The 22,443-nt window shown below is 41.1% G+C and overlaps 1 protein-coding gene across 1 annotated transcript in view; it reads left to right on the top strand.

Moving 5' to 3' along the window:
- LOC117220704 (ubiquitin carboxyl-terminal hydrolase 31) overlaps positions 1-20,955 on the top strand; it is a 48,880-nt gene extending 27,925 nt beyond the window's left edge. Inside the window, exons 2-4 of the mRNA XM_076528643.1 lie at positions 14,546-14,919; positions 15,816-17,226; positions 17,332-20,955. Of these exons, the coding sequence (XP_076384758.1) occupies positions 14,546-14,919; positions 15,816-17,226; positions 17,332-17,454 (1,908 nt within the window). The 3' untranslated portion in view covers positions 17,455-20,955. The remainder of the gene's footprint in view (positions 1-14,545; positions 14,920-15,815; positions 17,227-17,331) is intronic.
- The last annotated feature ends 1,488 nt before the right edge of the window (positions 20,956-22,443 follow it).

Genomic DNA, 22,443 nt, shown 5'->3' with positions numbered 1-22,443 from the left:
GACCACGATTTATCATCTCGCGCTTGACAACTTGCTAATATACAGTGTGTCCCAAAAATGTCTTGCAATTCGAAAGTGGCGGGTTCCTCGGCTCATTCGAAGCAACCTTTTCGTTTACAAAAATTTTCTCCGAGGCACCATTAGCGAGTTATTAACGAAAAACAGTGACCAATAAGAGGCGAGCTCGGCTGATGCGAGGCGACCGAGCCAATGAGCGGAACTGGGCTTCGCGCGCTGGTTGGCTGGGCCGCCTCGAGTCAGCCGTACTCGATTCTTATTGGTCACTGTTTTTTGTTGATAACTCGTTAACGGTGCCTCGGAGAACATTTTTGTAAAGGAAGAAGCTGCTTCAAATGATCCGAGGAACCCGCCACTTTTGAATTGCGAGACATTTTTGGGACACCCTTTATGTTATACATGTATGTACGTACACCGCGGAAGAGCTTTACAAATAAGAGTAATTTCGTCGGATTAAATAAAAGCCGTCGCCGTTCGAAGATCTTCGAAAATATTCCCTTTGCTCTTTTATCGCTGGCTGATCGAACTTTAGAAACCTTCAACCACCGAGCCGTTAACTTCCTGTTGCGAACAGCTCGGTCCGTTGCACACGATAAGGGCGGCTCTGTTATCGTCGTTTTAACGTGCTACCAGTATTATTCGTTCCACGAGGTACAATAATGTCTCTCTAATTGACGCTCGGATTGTCCACAAAATTAGACAATTTGGAAAGAGAAGTTACGATTATTCGAGCCTTGCGACTCGTTTTTATAGTTATCGATTGTAATCGTATCTCCTGTTCCCAAATTGTCCATTTTTCTGCACAATCTAAGCGTCAGTTAGAGAGAGTTAAACTAACCAATCCCTAAGTCAAAAACTCCTCAACGACAACTTCAATTTTTAGGATTTTGGCCATGATTTCAGGCTTTTATACCACTGTGGACCGGGGGACAACTCCCTCGGTTTACCAATAAAACAGCCGTAGAGACTGAAAACATCGAACGGACTTTCCTAATCGCATCCGTCACCGTCTAATCAAATTAATTGAAGTGAAATTGTCGGTCGTCACTCGAGGGAACAGCGTCGCATGTTTTAGAATTTAGAACGCCTCTGGTCGAGTTCTAGCGGATGAAACAGTACCGTAACAAGAACCGACCTTGAATGGGGTCACGGTGTTGTTCCCAGTCGTTCGACAACCATTTTACGAAACACGGTTAGCGCGACCTCTGCACGCGGCTTCCGTTGACAAACGGCGTTTCTTTTTGTCGCCGCGCGTCGTTCGATCGTCAATGGAATCTGGTCGCGCGGTCACAGCGTACAATTCGGTACGCTTCCCGCGGAATCGAAGAACATCATACAATATTGCAATGTTAAAGAGACCGGTCCGCGCGTAATTTTCCATGGTGGCACGACCGAGCTAATTGCTCCAGGCGGCTGCAGTTTTCTCTTTTTCCACCTGGCCCTAATTACAGTAATGTCTCCCTATCTGTCGCCAGGGCCGAATTCTAAAGTGTCGAGAGTAGTACGCAGGAATTGATTTCTTCGAGCCTTGCGGCTCGTCTTTATTGTTGCCGACACCTCGTGAGAGGGAGAGAGATAGAACGAAACTCGCGCGAGTCGAGCGAAACTATGTTGTATACTATGTATGTAAGGCAACGGTCAGCATCGGAAACAGCCGGTATACAACATTGTAACGATAGAATAAAAACGATGACTTAACTTTTTTATTTCTAATTTTTTATACATGAAAATTTTTTTAATATATCGATCACATTTTTCCAATTAAAATGATACCAAACACGACACGCTTTAGACCATTCTCATTCGTTATACGTGATAAGTAACTTATTTTATTTGCGAAAAAAGCATTGCAAAAACCGATTTTTAACATACGAAATATTAAAGGCAAGGTCGAAGAAGGTATGTACGTATGTTTTTCGAAAGAAAATATCACCAAAGTTACGCTATTCGAGCCTACGTTAGACACCGGGAATAGGAAACTTTACACGGATGGGAGACAGAAGGAAACGAAGAGACGGCCGAGAACGAAGAGTTCCATGTTTGAAATTTGCTGGGACAGGAGAAGCGACATCGTTTCGAGAACGAGCCTACGCGTGGAGACTGCAAAGGAACCGTTTTCTGTACATTTTCCATCGACCCTGGAATTTTAAGATGTCGAACATCGAGAAAGAACACGACATTTAGCCAATTTGAATATGAATTATTTACAAATTAATTTTTTTTTACACTATTTGTTACGGCATCGGTAAAGTCGACAACTTTGCCTAAACTCGTTTCCACCGCACACCACGCGCATCTTGGCAGTAAATTACGTGCAACGTCTATCGTCTTTGATTTTGTCGACAGAAATATCTGTCCAAACTATATCGTGTTTGGTCTCATTTTAATCGGAAAACTATCAGCAATATGTTAAAAAAAAGATCAGTGTTAAAATGTTAAAATTAAAAAAAGTTATATCATTGCATTATGAGTTGTCTTCCGGGAATTCGAGTCAAAGGAGTCGCGGCGCGTGCCGCAGCACACGTGTTCACCAACACCATCGAACTTTAGCATAGCGAGAAAATCGATAAATTAAAGACCCGCAGAAAATCGATAAATTACAGGGCCGTGGCAATATCTCGGCGTCGGGATTGGCGTACTCGAGTTACGCCGAGAAAAGAGACATTACTGTACCGATTCGGCGTCCACGGAATCGTCGGTATTCGTATCGAGGATATCGCACGCCAATATTTTTCGACGTCCGATCATTTTATCCGGTCGATATTACCGTCTCCTTCGACTGTACCCGTAGCGCTTGTGTAAAGCCGAGCGAATGTTTCGTAAACTTGGTCGGGGAATCTGACAAATTGCTCATCGAGATCGTATAAATATAAACACGCACGCGTGCGCATACATACATACATACATACATACATACGGTCAGATTAAGCGCGCTCTACCGGCGAGTCCAAATTCCACGTGAAATCGCTGCATTGTTGTGTCATTACCGTTATTAAGGCGTTTGTTGCACACTAGCTCGCAAGTATCGGAGCGATTAAAGCGAGCGGCTAGCAGGTGATATATTTGTTCCAAACGTGAGCGCGAAGGCTGAAGTTCAGCAACGCGCGATTCGAATCTCTTGAAATGTACAGTGGCTCGGGAAAGTATTTGAACGCTTGCCATCGAACACTTCCAAAGTTGTAATAAGTATGTTGTGTAGGGTACCTACAAAAATATTATTAAACCTGTACATGTGTAGATACTAGATATTACATACTAGATATTAACACTATGCCGTCCGCAGATCTTAGATATGATTCTTTTGTTTGACGCCGGCGTAATAGCTTGGAAATTTTAGATTTTAACAAAAATTTCGAAGATGGCGGTAATATAAATTCCTAAAATTAAGATAAGTCATCCAAGAATTTTCGTACTTAATTCTTAGTTAAATAAGCACGATGCTATAGTTAGTTTGTTACCTTTTAACACCCAAGAAATATAGTTCAAATGTTATTTCAGTTTTTTAAAATGCCACCAAAGTGGTATCACCGGCATACAATAGATAGTTTTTGCATGGTACCAGCGTGGTGCCACCAAAACGAACCACCGCCGAACGGCATAGTGTTAATAATATTTTCGTCGGCTATTGTACTATATACTAATTATAATTAATAATAATATTTGACGTAAAGTGCTCGCACATTTTCGCGAGTCTCTGTATCTCCGTGGTATCAGTGGATCGGAGCTCTTCGACAACAAGTTCTTTTAATAATAAATTTCGTCCGGAGTTGAATGCACCAAGTTCAGACAGGCGATCGATAAATCGTAAAATTCTCGGTGTAGAAAAACGAACGCACTCGAGCAGCACCGCTGGAAACAAACCGACCGCTCTTCTATTTGTTGTGTTTACGTCGATTAGTTCCTTGTTTCGTTCGTCGACTGCTCCGGGTGAGTCACGATCCGAGAATAATAACATTGGATCTTCGTTCGAGCGTATCAACCGCCTAATAAATGTCACTAGTAAACACGCGAATCGTTGCTTTTGCAAATCCTGCGATAAAAGTAGGTCGATAAGCTAACCGTTCGGACTCGGACAAATTACATTCGTTGCTTTCTTTTCGTTAAACACCTCGGACGAACTTTCTTTTTCTTTTTTTTATTGCTCATCTAATTTTTCGCGTGTTACATTCTACTGAAATTTATTTAACCCTTTGAGCGCTGAGTTGCCCGACGTTGAGCGTGCACCATGGACCGCCCACTCGGTACGAAAAAGCCTACCGTGGGCTGCGTACTTTTTACGAAAGAGCGCAAATTGAGATTGGATTAATATATCGATTGTAACCGAAATAAATTATGCGGTGACCGCGAAAGCCTCGATAACCGTTTATTTCATGGAGCAACGATAACACGAACGATACAACAGCGGTAAATTATATCTTTTAAATTGAAAATTTCATAATTTTGTATCGCGTGGTAAATCTCGAAGCTGGGTTCGATACGTAAGCCAATGTTACATTTTTTTGCGTTCGCAACGCGAGTCGGTTCCGCGATTATTTTTAGCGCAAACAGCGCATCCGCGTCGCGAAGAATGTTTTTTTATTTTCTTTAGTTACGCAGGATGCAGGGAAATGCCTCTCCGTTGACCGAAACGGAAAGTCGTTCGAACGAACTCTTCCTCCTTTAGCCTCTACTCTATGCGGTGGGTATTCTCGCAAAATATCTTTCACGAGAAGCGGATGAAATTTTTCGAACGCGTCAGTTTTATTGTTAGCATTTTTATAAAGAATATACGCATTGTATATAGCGAGGTCTAAGAGGTGGAAGAAATATTTTTTATAGCATTTTGTGCTTTTTCGAACGCAGCGAAGCGAACTCAAAATCGTATCGATTTTATCAACCGCGCCCATCGAGCCATCGTAGTCCGCTACACGCTTTAGTTTTCGAATCAAAATCGAACGGTTATGCGAAAACGCATATATATGGGTTCATAGTAAAAATCGAATGGTTGCGCGAGAACGCGTATAGGGGTTCGTAGCGCTTAAAGGGTTAACGAATTTATTACGAAACGTATGTTTTGATTTGTTTTGATTTGTTTTGATTTCGCGTATCGCGAAAGAGACGCGGCGTATTGAAATAAAACACACCGCGTCTACATTTCGTATTGTCATCGAAAACATTTGTTACGTTGATCTCGCTCGTAACACGTTACGTTCGCGTGATCCATTTATGCTCGAAAAAACCTGAACGGTTAACGGATTAAAACATGGCTTTCCGTCTCCGCGGCGACCTTCCTCCGTACACCGAATCGTAATTATCGAATTAATTACTATCACCACCCACGCCGTCTAATTATCACCGACGACAGCTAAACGACCCTGATGAATTATCCTGTCCGTTTATTAACAAATCCAATTAACGCGGCCGTGTTTGCAGCAGGATGAATTCAGATGGAATCCGTGAAATCCGATAACCGAGTTTTTTACGGAATACGCTCCGTCCCGATTCAATTTAACCGTTGACAGTGAATCGACGATCACAAATATTCCATTTCTTCGATTTTTATTAGGGAATAAATTCCTTAATGTATTATTACGAACGCGTTTTGCCTCGTTCATAAATTCTATCGCAAGGGATCCGAACGAAATTTAGACGTAGAAATTATTTATACTGTAATAAAAATAATAATAGCAATAATAATAATAATAATTATTATTATTGTTATTCGAACGCAAAGATATTGGATTCGTTGTTTACGATTTCTTGGCTGAACAGAAATACAGTGGTGACAAATAATATAAATAATACTAATAATAATAATTATTATTATATAATAATTATATGATAGTATTATTATAATAATATTAATTATTATTATTATATAATAGTTATATTGTAGTATTATTATAATAATACTAATAATAATTATTATTATTATTATATAATAATTATATAGTAGTATTATTATAATATTACTAATACTAATAATAATATTAATTAATAATATAATATTATTAATACTACTACTAATAATTATTATTATTATTAATATTCTTTATATTATTTGTCACCACTGTATTTATTTTCAGCAAAGAAATCGTAAATAACGAACCTAATATCTTTGCGCTCGAAGAAGACATCTCTTGTTCTTTGCGCCGATTGTTTACCAACGCCGGTTTAAAGTCGTCGCCGTTCGGTTTATTTGGATTCGACTGATCTATCGGTCGTGGGCCTGCGCGTGTACGAATTGTCTTCCGAATGACACACTTCGCGTGTACGCAAGTCAATGTTTGCCGCGAGGAATCTTGTCGTCGACGCGTTGTCATTGATGATTGCATCGGCCGTTAACGAGCGTACCTGCTGAATGATTATTACCGGTTCTACATGGAGCAATTACAGTTACTGTATTTCGTCATGTCTAGTCTGAAGCATTGAAATCGATGCGGTCAAGGTTAAATGAAATTTTAAATTTCCTAAAATCCTATTAAGCATCGACAAGAAAAATATTTTACTTATTTATTTATTTGATCGACATAAAATCCTCAGCTTTTGGCTTAGGATGGCCTTCGATTTACAATGGCCACGATACTTATAATTAACCCTTTGCACTCGAGTGGTGACTCTGAGGTGCCATTAAAAAAAAAAAATTGTTAGATCACGCTCCAGGATAATTTTTATATTATAAAAGTCTAGACGTAAAGAATTGTTAAAAGTCTAATTGTTGCACGAATCGTAAGACTATAAATTTCATGTGCGTAAAATGCACTTTGTCATATAAAATGGAAATATCGTGAGTCAGAAAAATTAATTTAGGTTTACAGTTAAAATGGCTTCGAGTGCAAAGGGTTGATAATAAATTCTATCGACGTAAACTAAATTACACTATAATAATATTATAAATAATATTATAAATTTATTTAATTCTTCCCTTTTTTCTGTACATCTAATTTTAATAATCGTCATCATCATTAATAATCACATCTAATAACGCTACACCACTGATTCTCTCTGTTCGTTGTTTCGAACTTGCGAGTCTTCTATTCCGACATGAAAAATATGCATTTGTATGAATTTTATTGTACAGAGCGAATTTTTTCGTACCGAGTAGAACGAGGGACGCGGAAGGTGATTCGAGTATAGTAATGTCTCTCTAATTGACGCTCAGAATGTCCACAAAAATGGACAATTTAGGTAGATGAGAGACGATTATTCGATCCTTGCGGTTCATTTTTATAGTCACGAATTGTCAACAACTATAAAAAACGAGTTGCAAGGCTCGAATAATGGTATCTCCTCTTCCCAAATTATCCATTTTTGTGCACAATCCGAGCGTCAGTAAGGGAGACATTACTGTACGCGGGACAACGTATAGTCCTCGCGCGACAAGAAGGCGCTTTTGCGCTTATATCCCCCCCCACCCACCTCCACATTTATTTAGCTGCCCCACTGCCGCGGCACTCGATCGCTATTGGCCGAGAACGGCAGCGAAGATCGTCGTCGGTCAATTAATATTATTCGGGAAGCGCGAAGAGATTCGATTATTTCATAATTTTTACAGTAATGTCTCTCTAATTGACGCCCAGATTGACCACAAAAATGTACAACTTTTGGAAGAGAAGATACGATTATTGGAGCCTTGCGGTTCATTTGTGTAGTCACGAATTGTCAACAACTATAAGAACGAGCTGCAAGGCTCGAATAATGGTATCTCCTCTTCACAAATTGTCCATTTTTGTGGACAATCCGAGCGTCAGTTAGGGAGACATTACTCTATCTCGCTATTCGAAATGCGCATGACCGAACAGGTTTCGCGTTTGACAGGCCGAAAAAAGTTAATTATAAGCTGCGCGCCGAGAGCCGTTGATTGCGACTGTTACGTAAAGAATGTTTTGAGAAGCCCAACTTCCGGTCCTTTGTTTTGCAACAGTACACACACATATATACATACATACATACAAAGAAGGAAGCGATCAGTCTCCGGTTCGGATATCATTTGTATTTTCTCGCACCGCGACGTCAGCGGGCACTCCATCGCGCGATCGAATTTCGCGCAGCTTGGTGAAAAAAAATATCACGCTTCTCGGATCTGATGAAAATCGACACGAAATCCATTGCGCAATCCGCGCGAACGTAGCTATCGCGACGCGGTTCGTTTAAATTGGTTCGTTTAACCCACTGACTGCCACGCAAATTTAGCGCGTTTTGCCCTGGGTGCTACGGTTTTATTTTAAAGAAAAAAAAAAAAAAAAAAAAAAACGTGAAGTTTTACAAAATATAATAATATTAAGTTACCGATATAATATTGCAATGGCATTTACAGTAATTTTTTTTATTGATAATCAATATGTTCTCTACACTGTATACACTTTTCATTCATCCTTTCTAATAGTTTCTAACTCAAACAGCCATTTGTAGCCAATCTAAACTTGCAGCACCCAATACGAGATATCTCGTAGCTAGCAGTTTTGGTACAGACGCTTACTACGAGATATCTCGTACTTGTCAATGGGTTAAAGAACAGAATTTTCAATCAAACTACGTCAAGGGGTTAAACAGGAACAATTCGTTTCCGTTCGAAAGTGTTACCTAAAGCGATGCTGCTTTCGGAATACAATAAACTCTTCCGAACGATTCCCTCAGCTTGTGACCAAGAATGGACAATTTCGGAAGACGATACACGATTATCCGAGCCTCGCGGCTTGTTTTTTATAGTCGCCGATTGTCAACAATTACGAATTCGATCCGTCCGCCGATCGAAGGATGTGTCAAGGTCGTCTCAAGGCCGCGCTCGTCCCATGTTCCATCTCCTTTCGTCCGCGGCGCCCCACCGAACCCGCCGCTGGTCCAGTCTGACGTAATCCACTCTCGCGTAGTCATCGGCCATCGGCAAAAAACGGACGCGCTCGTGCACGACCGCTGTCTTCGAACTTCGATAATAATCAGCGTGCCGTTCGTATCCGAAAAGTCTCGGTCCACGTAATCGTTAATCGTCGAGTACCGTTCTAATTGTCCGCGATCCGATTCGTTGGCGTTTCGATCGACTGCGAAAAAGTGCACGAAAGAGAGGTTAAATTTTGACGCTCGGAAAGGCGTCTGGAATTCGGTAGTCGGTGGCACCGATCATGCTTGTGTTCAACTTCTCGGAACCGTCGGCCCTAAAACCGAGGACTCTGCAACTTTCTCGACACCCTGTACACGCGCGCGCAAACGTGACATTGACCAATTGCGAGTCGCGGATCGTAGCGTGAGTCGTTACAACCTGCGAGCATTGAAAATTACTTCCGGCAACCGGATCGGCGATACATCCTGCGGATGGCTCAACGGTTATCCCAGTCTGGCGGCTTACGAATGCGCGGTCAGTGTTATCGCCTGCTCGAAACAATTAGCCTTATCTGTGCTGTAATGGAAGAGCCGGTGGTTAGCGGTTACCTTCGCGAAAGCAACCGATATACAGTAATGTCTCTCTTCTCGGCGTAACTTCAGTATGCCAATCCCGACGCCGAGATATTGCTACGGCCCTGTAATTTATCGATTTTCTCGCGGCCCTTTAATTTATCGATTTTCTCGCTATGCTAAAGTTCGATGGTGTTGGTGAACACGTGTGCTGCGGCACGCGCCACGGCTCCTTCGACTCGAATTCCCGGAAGACAACTCATAATGCAATGACATAACTTTTTTTAATTTTAACATTTTAACACTGATCTTTTTTTAACATACTGCTGATAGTTTTCCGATTAAAATGAGACCAAACACGGTATAGTTTGGACAGATATTTATACAGATATTTCTGTCGACGAAATCAAAGACGATAGACGTTGCACGTAATTTACTGCCAAGATGCGCGTGGTGTGCGGTGGAGAAGCGTTTAGGCAAAGTTGTCAACTTTACCGATGCTGTAACAAATAATGTAAACAAAAATTAATTTGTAAATAATTCATATTCAAATTGACTAAATGTCATGTTCTTTCTCGATGTTCGACATCTTAAAATTCCAGGGTCGATGGAAAATGTACAGAAAACGGTTCCTTTACAATCTCCACGCGTAGGCTCGTCCTCGAAACGATGTCGCTTCTCCCGTCCCAGCAAATTTCAAACATGGAACTCTTCGTTCTCGGCCGTCTCTTCGTTTCCTTCTGTCTCCCATCCGTGTAAAGTTTCCTATTCCCGGTGTCTAACGTAGGCTCGAATAGCGTAACTTTGGTGATATTTTCTTTCGAAAAACATACGTACATACCTTCTTCGACCTTGCCTTTAATATTTCGTATGTTAAAAATCGGTTTTTGCAATGCTTTTTTCGCAAATAAAATAAGTTACTTATCACGTATAACGAATGAGAATGGTCTAAAGCGTGTCGTGTTTGGTATCATTTTAATTGGAAAAATGTGACCGATATATTAAAAAAATTTTCATGTATAAAAAATTAGAAATAAAAAAGTTAAGTCATCGTTTTTATTCTATCGTTACAATGTTGTACACCGGCTGTTTCCGATGCTGACCGTTGCCTTACATACATAGTATACAATATAGTTTCGCTCGACTCGAGTTTCGTTCTATCTCTCTCCCTCTCGCGAGGTGTCGGCAACAATAAAGGCGAGCCGCGGGGCTCGAAGACATCAATTCCTGCGTATTACTCTCGACACTTTAGAATTCGGTCCCGGCGACCGATAGGGAGACATTACTGTAAATGGGGGACCCAGCCGTTTGAATTTTTCTGTGCTTCGTACTGGCCGGTGAACGACGCTCGCCACCGCGATGTCATCGTCCCGAAGATCTCAGCCAACCGATGGGCCACCGTTGACCCGTGCCAACGAAAATCGGCGATGTGTCTAACCAGAGACGTGTGCGCGTGTAAACGATACGAAAATCGGAATCGCTGCCCGTTCTTTTGTAACGTTGTTTCGCACGGTTCCCTTCGATCGTGCGGAATACGTAAAAACGGTTTGGAAACCGCGCATTTCGAAGGTCGTGAAAACACAAGATTCGTGATCCGGTTAAGTGAAGCCTTCCACGCCGATCGAGTACTCCGCGCTGGGAATCCACTGACCGGAAAGGGGGCAGAGGAAAAGCACGCGAAGCTTCGCAGGCGGTTCGCTAAATGTTACCATTGAAACTAATTCAATTATCATTGAAAAATTTCCGATCGATGCCTGCCAAAGTCGTGTCCCGACCAAAGGATGTACAGGGTGTCCCAAAAATGTCTCGCAACACGGAAATGTGGTATAGCTGAGGTCATTCTAAGTAACTTTTTCCTTTGCGAAAATGCAATCTGCGGTTTCGTTTACGAGTTATTAACGAAAAACACTGACCAATGAGAGGCGAGCTCACCCAGCGCATGGCGGTCGAGCCAATGAGCGCACGAAGCCCAGCTCCGCTCATTGGCTTGGTCGCCTTGCGCCAGCATATCTCACCTCTCATTGGTCGCTCTTTTTCGTTAATAACTCGCAAACAAAACCGTGGATCGCATTCTCGTCAAGGACAAACTTACTTCAAATTACCTCAGGAACCTCCCATTCTCGGATTTCGAGACATTTTTCGGACATCCTGTATACATACACGTGTGTACGTACACGCTGCCTCGTTTACCATGGAATATTTATTTATTCTACGATACGTAAAAACGATTCTTAAACGTTCGATTAATAAGCGTTCACTATTTGTACGGTTATATTGGCTACGCTCCTCTTTGGCGTCGTTCCATTTCGAAACAATTACACGCGCGACGATTGTTAGCTGTCGGTGAAAAACGCCGACAGAGGTGATTGACACTTTCGAGAGGCGGACTCCGTGATCGTGTGTTCCGCGTGTCTCTGCCGAGGAGGCAATTCCGATCAAACGTAAACGTCTCTGTGAGTCTTAGCGATCCGGCGACAATTGTCTGTCGTTTATTAGCATACTCCAGCCGGCTATTCTCCGGCCGGCGTCGCGGCGGGCCAGTTGCGAAACCGGGACGGGGACGGAAAATAAGGTATAGGCAGAGACGCGCTACCACCAGAAACGAATCGACGCGACGCGACGGTAGACGGTTTATTATTAGATCGGTCGCGTTATAAGCGATCGTCTTTGTGTACTTTAGGAGGCAAACTGGTTTCGTGATTGTCACGCGTCCAATCGGCGAAAAAAAGAATAACACCGTGGAATGCTTGTTACACACGAATCCGCATGCTGGACGCACGTGTAACTGTTAATCGCAACGGCCGGCGGCGCCACCTCCTTGCCGTCGACGAATAGAAATGTATGGGATGATCTACACGAGCCGTTGAATTCGTGTTCCGTCCGTCACAGTGCAATCGAATGAAAGCAATTACATCTATTATTAGACGTTTACACCGTGTTCAACGTGAACACATAAATTTCGCAACGTGTTCAGCGATTCGCATTAATATTCGGGCGCTTTTTATGAACGCGATAACATTTGTATAACTGGAATAAACGATCTGAATTTTTTTTAGACGTTAGAGGAACCGATATACAGGATGTCCCAAAAATGTCTCGGATCATTTGAAGCAGCTTCACGAAAAACAGCGACCAATAAGAATCGAGTACGGCTGACGCGAGGCGGCCCAGCCAACCAGCACGCGAAGCCCAGTTCCGCTCTTTGGCTCGGTCGCCTCGCGCCAGTCGAGCTCGCCTCTCATTGGTCACTGTTTTTCGTTAAATAACTCGTTAACGGTGCCTCGGAGAAAATTTTTGTAAAGGAAAAAGTTGCTTCGAATGACCCGAGGAACCCGCCACTTTCGGATTGCGAGACATTTCCGAGACACCATGTATGTACATAATATTACGATATTTTCGTTACAATTTTGCTATTACTTGGAACGTTGAAACGAAATATAAAAGACCCTTGTCTTTCGAAACAAATTCATAACGCGTTTCGAAAAGTGATCGAATAATAATTAACGGGAGGCGCTGCACGCGTTTTCTAATATACCCGAGGCCTGAAGCAACAACGCGTGCACACACGTAGGCACACTCGAGTATGTGTTTCCTTTAATCGAGAGAGATAAAGTTACTTCGTCGGAATTCGTCGAGCATTATCGAAAATCGATTATGTTTCTATGAAGCGTTCTTAGATCGTAGATTGCGAGATTAAATATACCGAGTGATTACGTCTGTGTTTCGGTGGTTTTCCATCGTTTTAATAATGAATTTTTGCGGCGCGTTATTTGTCCGGCTTCTCACCTTGCTCGACCTATCGATGACGTAAAATAAAAGGAAATCCTGCAGGCCCGGTTAAATGTTGCTGCACTCGCGAATACGTTGAAGAGCGCATTACAGCTTTAAGCCTTGTTGTCGACGCTCTCCATAATTTATGAATGACAACGGCGAGGATTAATCGTTTCGTCATCGCTTTGCATGTGCCACAAACGGATATCGGACCGCGTACGGTTGAAATGACCGTCGAAGCGGTAATAAATCGTTATACTAATTTCAGACTGTAACAGGTGGAACGAATTAATATGGTTCGCCGTTATTTATTTCACTCTTACGCTTCGTTCGAACCGCGGCGCAGCGATAGATATCTAATTGTAATGTGAAAGTTTGAAACTCCCGCCAATTACGTTGGAACGTGGAAGCCGTAACGCGTACCTACGAGGAATGTTTCAAAATCCCGTCTGTACATATACACATATACATATATGCATATATGTATATGTATATGCGTATACAGGGTGTCCCAAAAATGTCTCGCAAACCGGAAATGAAAAGTTCCTGGGATCATTTGAAGTAACTTTTTCCTTAGCGAAAATGCAACCCGTGGCTTCGTTTACGAATTATCAACGAAAAACACTGACCAATGAGAGGCGAGCTCGCCTAGCGCTTGGCGGCCGAGCCAATGAGCGCACGGAGCCCAGTTCCGCACATTGGCTCGGCCGCCTTGCGCCAGCATATCTCACCTCTGATTGGTCGCTCTTTTTCGTTAATAACTCGTAAACAAAGCCGTGGATTGCATTTTCGCCAAGGACAAACTTACTTCAAATTACCTCAGGAAACTCCCATTCTCGAATTGCAAGACATTTTTGGGACACCCTGTATACGTACGTATATATATATATATGTATGTGTACCTATCTTGCATTCCGTGATTTCAGAAGGAATACCACGGATCACGATACCGATAAACATTCTTTCGGTTCACCGTTGAAAATGGAATATAAATGACGCTTTCAGAGTTAGAAAGTCTCTGCCGTTTTCTCTCGGAATGTCCACTCACCTCGTTTCCGTTAAATTGGTCCGCCACGATATATCTAGGCCGACTGAAAAATCAGTCGAATGTCACCAAAAACGAAAATATGTGTATTCGTGACTCGTTTTACACGCGCTACTGGTTATATTAATTAATCTCGGTAAATCGTGTAGATGGCAAATAAAAATTATATAACGGCCGTTTTAAAAATTAGGTTATGCGTGCAAGTTTTCAAAGGTGGTCTCCGACATTTTAGTCGCTTCGTTAAAAGGCTTCGCGATGATGATGATACGGTTTAGAGTTTAGGAAAAACGACGTGTTCGCGTATCTAGGTGATAATAATATTTATCGCATTTTCTTTTGCAGAATTCATTCGGGCGTCCGGACGACATTGTTGCGGCGGAAACGTTGGCGAATCACGTACGGTGCAACAACTCGTTCGTGCACGCGGTGTTCCAAGCCCAGTTCCGATCTAGTCTGACCTGTCCAAGATGTCACCGGCAGTCGAACACGTTCGATCCTTTTCTCTGCGTGTCGGTGCCCGTCCCCCAGAACCACCGGCAGATGAACTTTTTCGTGAACGTGCTGTACACGTCGCAGCAGCCGCGACAAGTCAAAATCGGCGTTAGCGTGAACCAGGCGGCTATCGTGAGAGAGCTGAGAGAAATATTGGCGAGCGACACGGGGATCGACGAGAATCATATGTTGCTCACGGAAGTCCACGACGAAGGATTTCACAGGTATAACGACGTTGCTTAACCCTTGGCGCTCCGAAGGCTCCGCTACGGAGACATTTGTCATTTGTACCGTAACTCCGATGGCTCCGCTGCGGAGCCAAACGTTTTTACCATACGTTATCGTCGGCGTTAGCAATTGTTATCTGTAACTAAAACGTGCTAAGTCTGTACCATTACGATTAAACCATTTTTTCATCTTTTCTATGGTTAGCAACACGGAGAAAGATAAATATCACGATGAGAATTTAGAGCCGAGCGATACCGAAGACGTATTTGATCTTGAAGAGTTAAAAGACATTGTGGATGACAATGTTGGTTATGATTCTGACATTTAGAGTAGTAGTAGCGAAATTATACTACCAAAGAGACGAAGAATGAGGATTATTGAAAGTGAAAATTACATATTCCAGGTCATTGGACCACAAATTCCTACAAACACTGAACAGCCGATACAATATTTTAAATTATTTCTCACGGACGAATCGGTGAATGAAATTATAAAGGAAACCAACAATTACGCAGAAAATGTTCTAAGCTTGAAAGAAATATCTAGTAACTCTAGTTGGGGCAAAGTGAATACTGTGACGCTTGTCCAAGTAAACCCAGAATGCACATGGGAGATTGTTACCAAAGATATCGCACATGGTGAATTACAGAATTTAAAATTTATCTTTTATTTACAATAGGAAAATGTATATTTATAAAATAATTCACAAGGTAGTGTAATCTTTTCCGCTCAAAATAAGACTTCCTTTATCTGAGGCGCTCCGCTCCAAAAATGTGCCGGAGTTGCTGGTAGGCAGTACGTACTCGAGAAACACGCGAAGCGCTAAGGGTTAACTTTCTCTCGGTTTAAACGGAACGTACAGTTGCTATAATTCCTTGTTCATTCTTCCCAGGACATTCTCAGATTGCCAACCTCTATCTGTGATCACCGAAAACGACCCGCTATACTGCATAGAACTGCCACAACTGAAGGAACCCACCGAGCAGGCTTACATTCTCCTGGTATGGATCAACGTCCTTGTCAAAGGAGACCTCCGGCAACGCTTCGGCAGTCCGTACACGATGCAAGTCTCCAGGGAGACGTCCTACGAAGACCTTCAAAAGCTTCTGCTCAAGGAGATGCACAGCGTTCTGGCCGACGATGTTCTCACGTCTAGTCAAAGCCCTGGACTGTTCAACATCAGGGTCGCGGACCCTGCTGCCACGCCGGTCCAGGATGAACATCCTTGCATAGATCCCTGCGTCGAACATCCCTTGTACACCGAGCAGATCGAGCAAGCGTTGGCTCTTTGCGCCGACGATTCGGGCCCTCAACACGTGAAGCTGATCCTGGAATGGGACGAAGCTGCGAAGCGCAATATCATTCAGGACGACACCGATCAGATCGAGGAACACGCCAGCGTGAAACAATTGAAGACCAATTCCGAGCAAGGGGGAGCCGTCACGCTGGAAGAATGCTTCGACCTTTACACCAGAGCCGAAATTTTGGGAGCGGAGGACGCGTGGCATTGTCCCTACTGCAACAAGAAACAAGAAGTTGTCAAGAAGCTAGGTCTTTGGTCTCTGCCAGACATCTTGGTGATACATTTGAAAAGATTTCGGCAGCAATCCAAGCAAAGGTCGACCTCGAAGTTAACGATGCTGGTCGATTTTCCCTTGTACGGTTTCGACATGACGCCGCACTTGGCTCACAACGGGGTTCAGACTCACAATAACGTTAGCAGTTTAGGCGGCCTGGGCTGGTCGCCGTGGAAGAAGCCCAGACCCCGGCAACAAAATATTCCAAAGTACGATGAAAATGTCTACGACCTTTACGCGATATGCAATCACCACGGCCAAGATCTGCAGGGTGGACATTACACCGCATTCTGTCGGAACCCTTACGACACCCAGTGGTACTGCTTCGACGACACCAGAGTGGAAGCAGTGAACGACACGAACCTGATCACGAACGCCGCCTACATGCTGTTCTACCAGCGAAGAGGATTGACCAATAACTCGGCAACTTCTTCGGCAGCCTCCACCAGCTCCACCGGTTCCGGGCTGGACCACTGGGTCTCGAAAATGCCACCGTTCTATTTCTACAATAAGTCGAACAACAACGTGACGAACAATAACCAAAGCAAGTCGCAGGAGATACTTTGCCAGGAGAAGATCGTCGAGGAGAAGAACATGACTAATTTCAACAGAGGCTGCCGCAACTATGCCACCTTGCAACCAAAGAAGAGAAACGTTGCGACCGAAACGGACGTTGGTCAGATAGACCACTACTCGGACGACGAGGCGCCTTGTAGAAGGGAATGGGTACGTCTGAATACCCGTGTCTGGATATCTGTTCGTTGCATCGTATCTCTTAGAAATGATCGTTGCTGTAAGCAGATTTTTTTCTAATCTTATTTATTCTTTCAGGCTTCACCGAAACCCGTCCGGAAAATGTCGTCTATCACGTTGATACCGCATGTGCCACAGCCGACGATCATCCACAGCAGCAGCGATCCAGACACAACGATCATCCACGAGTCGACTTTGTAACACACGATCTAAGCCGGACGCAATCTGGCTCAAGCATCGCTCAATGTGTAGTGCCTGGAACCTGGTGTGCCGCAGAACTTTCCGAAAATGTTGGCATAACCAGAATACAGACGATTACTCGCGAAGCTTAAGTACATTCGTTTCATACTGAGAAAGAGAGAGAGAGAGAGAGAGAGAGAGAGAGAGAGAGAGAGAGAGAGAGAGAGAGAGAGAGAGAAAGAAAGAAAGAATGAAAGAATGATCTAGATTAGTAAAGACTTTGACGTACTATCGCTCCAAATTTCTACGCGAAAATATGCTTTCTCTTTATGATAAAAAATGTCGAACGCGTGCGAAAGAAAAATCAGTGCCACATGTAGTTCTCTTGATATTACATTATATTTCTAGGGAAAAACCGATATGGCAACGTTCGACGAGTACTCTTCCGAGTGCGGGAGCGAAACTCGAGGCATTAGTGATGATTCTTTTGTAATTTATAACGTGTTTGTATGCGGATTGCGCGAACTGTATTGTACATTGTAGTTGTTAGTAGAACTTTTTAAAGAAAGGACAAATTATTATATATTTAGTATCGAGTACTACGAGTCCCCTCATTACAAGTCGTCTATTGTTAATATATAATATATTAGATCTTCAACGCAATAGGTAAACCAATCCTACATATGTCTGAGAGGAATGTGCCCGTGTCAAAAAAAAATTCACCGCGCGACCTTTTTATCGCGCGAATCGATGCTCCGTACATCGAAGAGAATACAGTCGTGGTTCACGATGGAAACTATGACAATAAGTTGAATCTTGCGTGCGATGCGATTCACGTATCACGATTCATTATATCTACCCAAGAATCTATTCTTCTCTGGACGTACTGTGTAGTCGCTAACCATTGCTTTGAAACTATCGCTTAAACTGGAATATTTATATTATATTTTTATCACCCACTAGTGGCCTTATCTCAATAATTAATATATATATATATATATATTTACATCACACGCGCTCTCACACACACCATACACACGTGCGTGCATATATACATATACACGTATATGTATATATGCATATACGCATGTCATTTGCAATCGTGTAAGCATACTTACTAACTATGACGGTGATCTATTGTCGAGCATCGATATATTGTACCCGGATGCCATCGAATTACAGGATGGACCACTTTTTATTTCATTGTTTTTTTTTGTTTCTTTTCTAAATCTATTCTTGACCAAGAAAATCGATATACTTCCACTATTGACTCTTCTCGTTCTTCCTGTGATTGGCACAATTTAATATTACCGTTCGAAAATGAAAGCATGTACGTTAGCATAGCACGAGTGGCTCTCACGCATCGATAACATTGTCCGATACTAATTTTAGATCTAAATATAACTATGATTCGTCGTATCGATAGTTTTTTTTTATATTCTCTCAATGCTGATAATATTTATCATTGTATTTCGAATGCGCGCTCTTTACAATCGTTTTTCGAAAAATGATTCTTTTCTTATTTATTTCTATTCAGCTTACAATTTATAAGAGCCACCTGTGAACATTGGAACACAGACGAGAGTAAAATTTGTTCGAAAGTGTGTAATTTGTACAGGGTATGACAGGAAACACGGAAACAGTTGAACGCATCTGGTTGATTTAATCTGTTAGTCGGGCAGGACGATTTAACAACTCGTTGTGTCCATCCAACCGTATCATTCTGTGTAATTTCACGTCCTTTTATTTATTTAGTTTAACATACTCTCGCTCGAATTGTAATCGTATACACCGCCGTGATAAGAATGAATTATCCGGTGAACAGATTAACGCGACAGATACTCAAATGTTCTGTTTCCTGCGAATAAACGCAGGATATAGCTTTTTTAGCAGCTATATTTTTTATTAGCGTTGAACACTCTTAATCTCCCAGTTATAACGATCATTCCACTTAGACATTTTTTTTATAGAAAGCGATGGAAAGCGGAAGCCTTAAAAGTGAAACAAATTTTTAGACATATATGTGTACATATATACACATACGTATAATTAGCGAGGGAAAGATATTTAAGTTATGTTGAAGTAACATTTATTTGCTAGTCACACGTATCGTGGACGGTGGGGTAGTGTGAATAAATTGGTGCATGAGACGATTTGTGAAGTCAGCGTTAAGCTAAGCCTTCGGTATTGCGAAAATAGTTGTCGAAAACTGTTCGATAGAGCCAGACAATTCGGCGTGCATCTGACAAAAGAACATGTATGTGTATGGATGAGTATGGCCGAAGTGTAAAATGTTAAAAGTATCGTGTCGAATATCAGCGACTTTTTTAAAAGTTTTAACAGCTTACAATGCGTGAAAAAGAACATATTGCAACTATTCTTAATTACATTAATTTAACCCGAATTCCGTTGTTTCATAATGAAAACAAAAATTGGCTACGTGTTTTTAACATTTTATATTTTGTTCGCATTAATACTCAAACGCGCTCGTTCGCATCGTATCCTCTCTATTTGTAAGTATACTATTCTTAAAGATTTCACTGCGCAAGTTGATTCCTATAAATAAGTCTCCGGGTCAAGTAGAGTGTGCCATGGTGATCCCAAAAGAGTAATACTCATGCACTTCAAATATTTTTATACTTAGGCATCCGAAGAAATTATTTTGATCAAGTCTAAGAATTGAGAAAGCCAACTGTCGAACTTTTTTCAATATTTACTGCACGCACGTGTAAACGATTCGGGACTACAATGGGGACAAATTATAAATGGGGATTCGGTTGTTAGATTTGAGAATAGGAAATCGGATGTCGCGGTAACGTTAAATTTTGAATAAATTTAAGAAATCGATTGGGAACTATTGTAACATTGCGAAGCTTGGGAGAGCTCTCAACTGATTGTGAATTGGAACGAATGTGAAAAATTGTTGAAACTGTGAGAAAGGGAACAGAGAGCAAGGGTGGATGATTGCCGCTACCCGTTATTAATTATTGAGTTTAGAAGTCGCATACTCACGTTCAATCGACTGAGAAATGTACTATCGATTATTCATATTATTGCTAATACTTTGTTGGAATAAGCAGAGAATTGTATTGTATAGAACAAAAACTGTCATTCCAATCAGTGCAAACTGCGCTATCAGTTTCCACCAGCGACTCTTCACGCTTTGTCACGTTTAAACGTAGAAACGCAACCATGAAATTGTAAAAATATCTCCGGAAAAAGAAAACACAACCACAAAGAAAATTCATTTTTTGTAACGTTTTATTAAGCTTTCCAAAAATTGTTGGTATTCCAAATTGAAATGAAAATGAGAAAGTAACGAGTATGCAGTTCAACCGATCTTATTTTAATCACTGATTTCGTGGGTCTAGATTGTAGACAAATAGGAGGCATCGTTAAATTCGAAAAGGAACGTTGTATAATAATATTCAAGGCTAATGTAAAAAGTTTATAAATAATTAATGAAAAACAAAGTATAATATACAAAGATTTGTCAATAAAGAAGAAATATTCATACGTAAATTACTCTGAATCTACTCATTTACGACAATTCATCCATTACTACACTGCGAATCCTTATGTAAACTAAAAATTTCCTGCATAAAAAAAGCAAGAATCATTCTTATTCTCATCATGAATTCATTCTTATTCGAATTACATTTTAATAAGTCGAAAATAACGTATCCATTCGTTATTTTCTTAATTCGTTAGTGTTCCGACTGATTTAAATTGCAGCTATGTATCTTTCTCATAACTGCAAAAAATCCGCAGTCTCATTCATTGCATTATCTTCATTTAATGGGAAATTTCATATTTTTTACAAATTTAAATTTATTTGTATTTCAATTCTGATTGTAGTGCAGAATTTTAACTATTGCTTCCGAATAATGTAATTTTTCAACAAATAAATACTTTTTGAAAACACTTCTGTCGCAGTTATTCGTTTACATATCCTCTTACATACATATTTTCAATCGATTTTGAATAAATGTTTAAGCAACAGTAAATCATGTCGCACTGTACATTACCGACCCTCGGTATCAAGAGCGAATCACCACAATGGAATAGAGGTAGAAGTCGCATCGCGAGAGATTTTTAATTTTTATTCTGCTAATACACAATTATTATATAAAAATGTAACATGAATGTGTTCATTTATATAAAATCGCTTTATAAATCTTTTTTGGAAACACTTCTGTCGCAGTTATTCGTTTACATACCTTTTTATATATGCATCAAGGTATCTCCGTTTAATCCAAACATCCCTTCATAGAGGGTTATTGGCGTATCTCGAGCAGAGTTTCTCGCTAGTACTTACATGAAGTATCTTTTCTATATAAGCTAGCCGATTGAAATATTTCATCAGTGGGTTTAACGAGTGGACGTTAACGTACTCGAAAGAAGTATAGTTGCGTTTGTATTCTATTAATCGCGCTCTGGTTTGTTCGCCCTACTTCCAGATTAAAAAATAAAAACGGTAAGGGTTATTCTCTCGTCAAACCCCTTTTTTTGCATCTTTTTTTAAAGATAATGTTTGGTTATTCACAATAAACCAGGGCCACAGAGTATTGTTCAGGAGAATTTATTGCTTCGATTAATGCAGAAAACTTTCTTGAACAATTCTATGAACTTGGTTAGATGTTCTTTATTCTAATTATGTCATAATTAATTATTTTCGATGATTCTGCATTGTGATAATGAGAGATATATAGTTTGAGCGTTTGCCCATGATAATGTTTCAATACAAAAGCAGAAGGTATATTTTAAATGACATCGGATAACTTGTAATTACATCATATTGTATTCAATCACTGAATTTTTACAGTAAGAAATTACATCGCTAGTAGCTAGTATAATATTTAATATTTAAATTATCGAATTAATCGAATACCACGATATAACGAAGCTGCCCCCCCCCCCCACTATGAAATTGTTTATCTACTTTACTCCTTATCTAATTTAATGTCTTTTTTACTCGAAAGGGGTATAAGTTTGCGTTTGTGGACTATT

This window comes from Megalopta genalis, chromosome 1 (assembly GCF_051020955.1).
Source record: "Megalopta genalis isolate 19385.01 chromosome 1, iyMegGena1_principal, whole genome shotgun sequence".
NCBI classification, from domain to species: domain Eukaryota; kingdom Metazoa; phylum Arthropoda; class Insecta; order Hymenoptera; family Halictidae; genus Megalopta; species Megalopta genalis.
The sequence above is the reverse complement of the archived record's forward strand: the minus strand, read 5'-3'. Positions and strand labels throughout refer to the sequence as shown.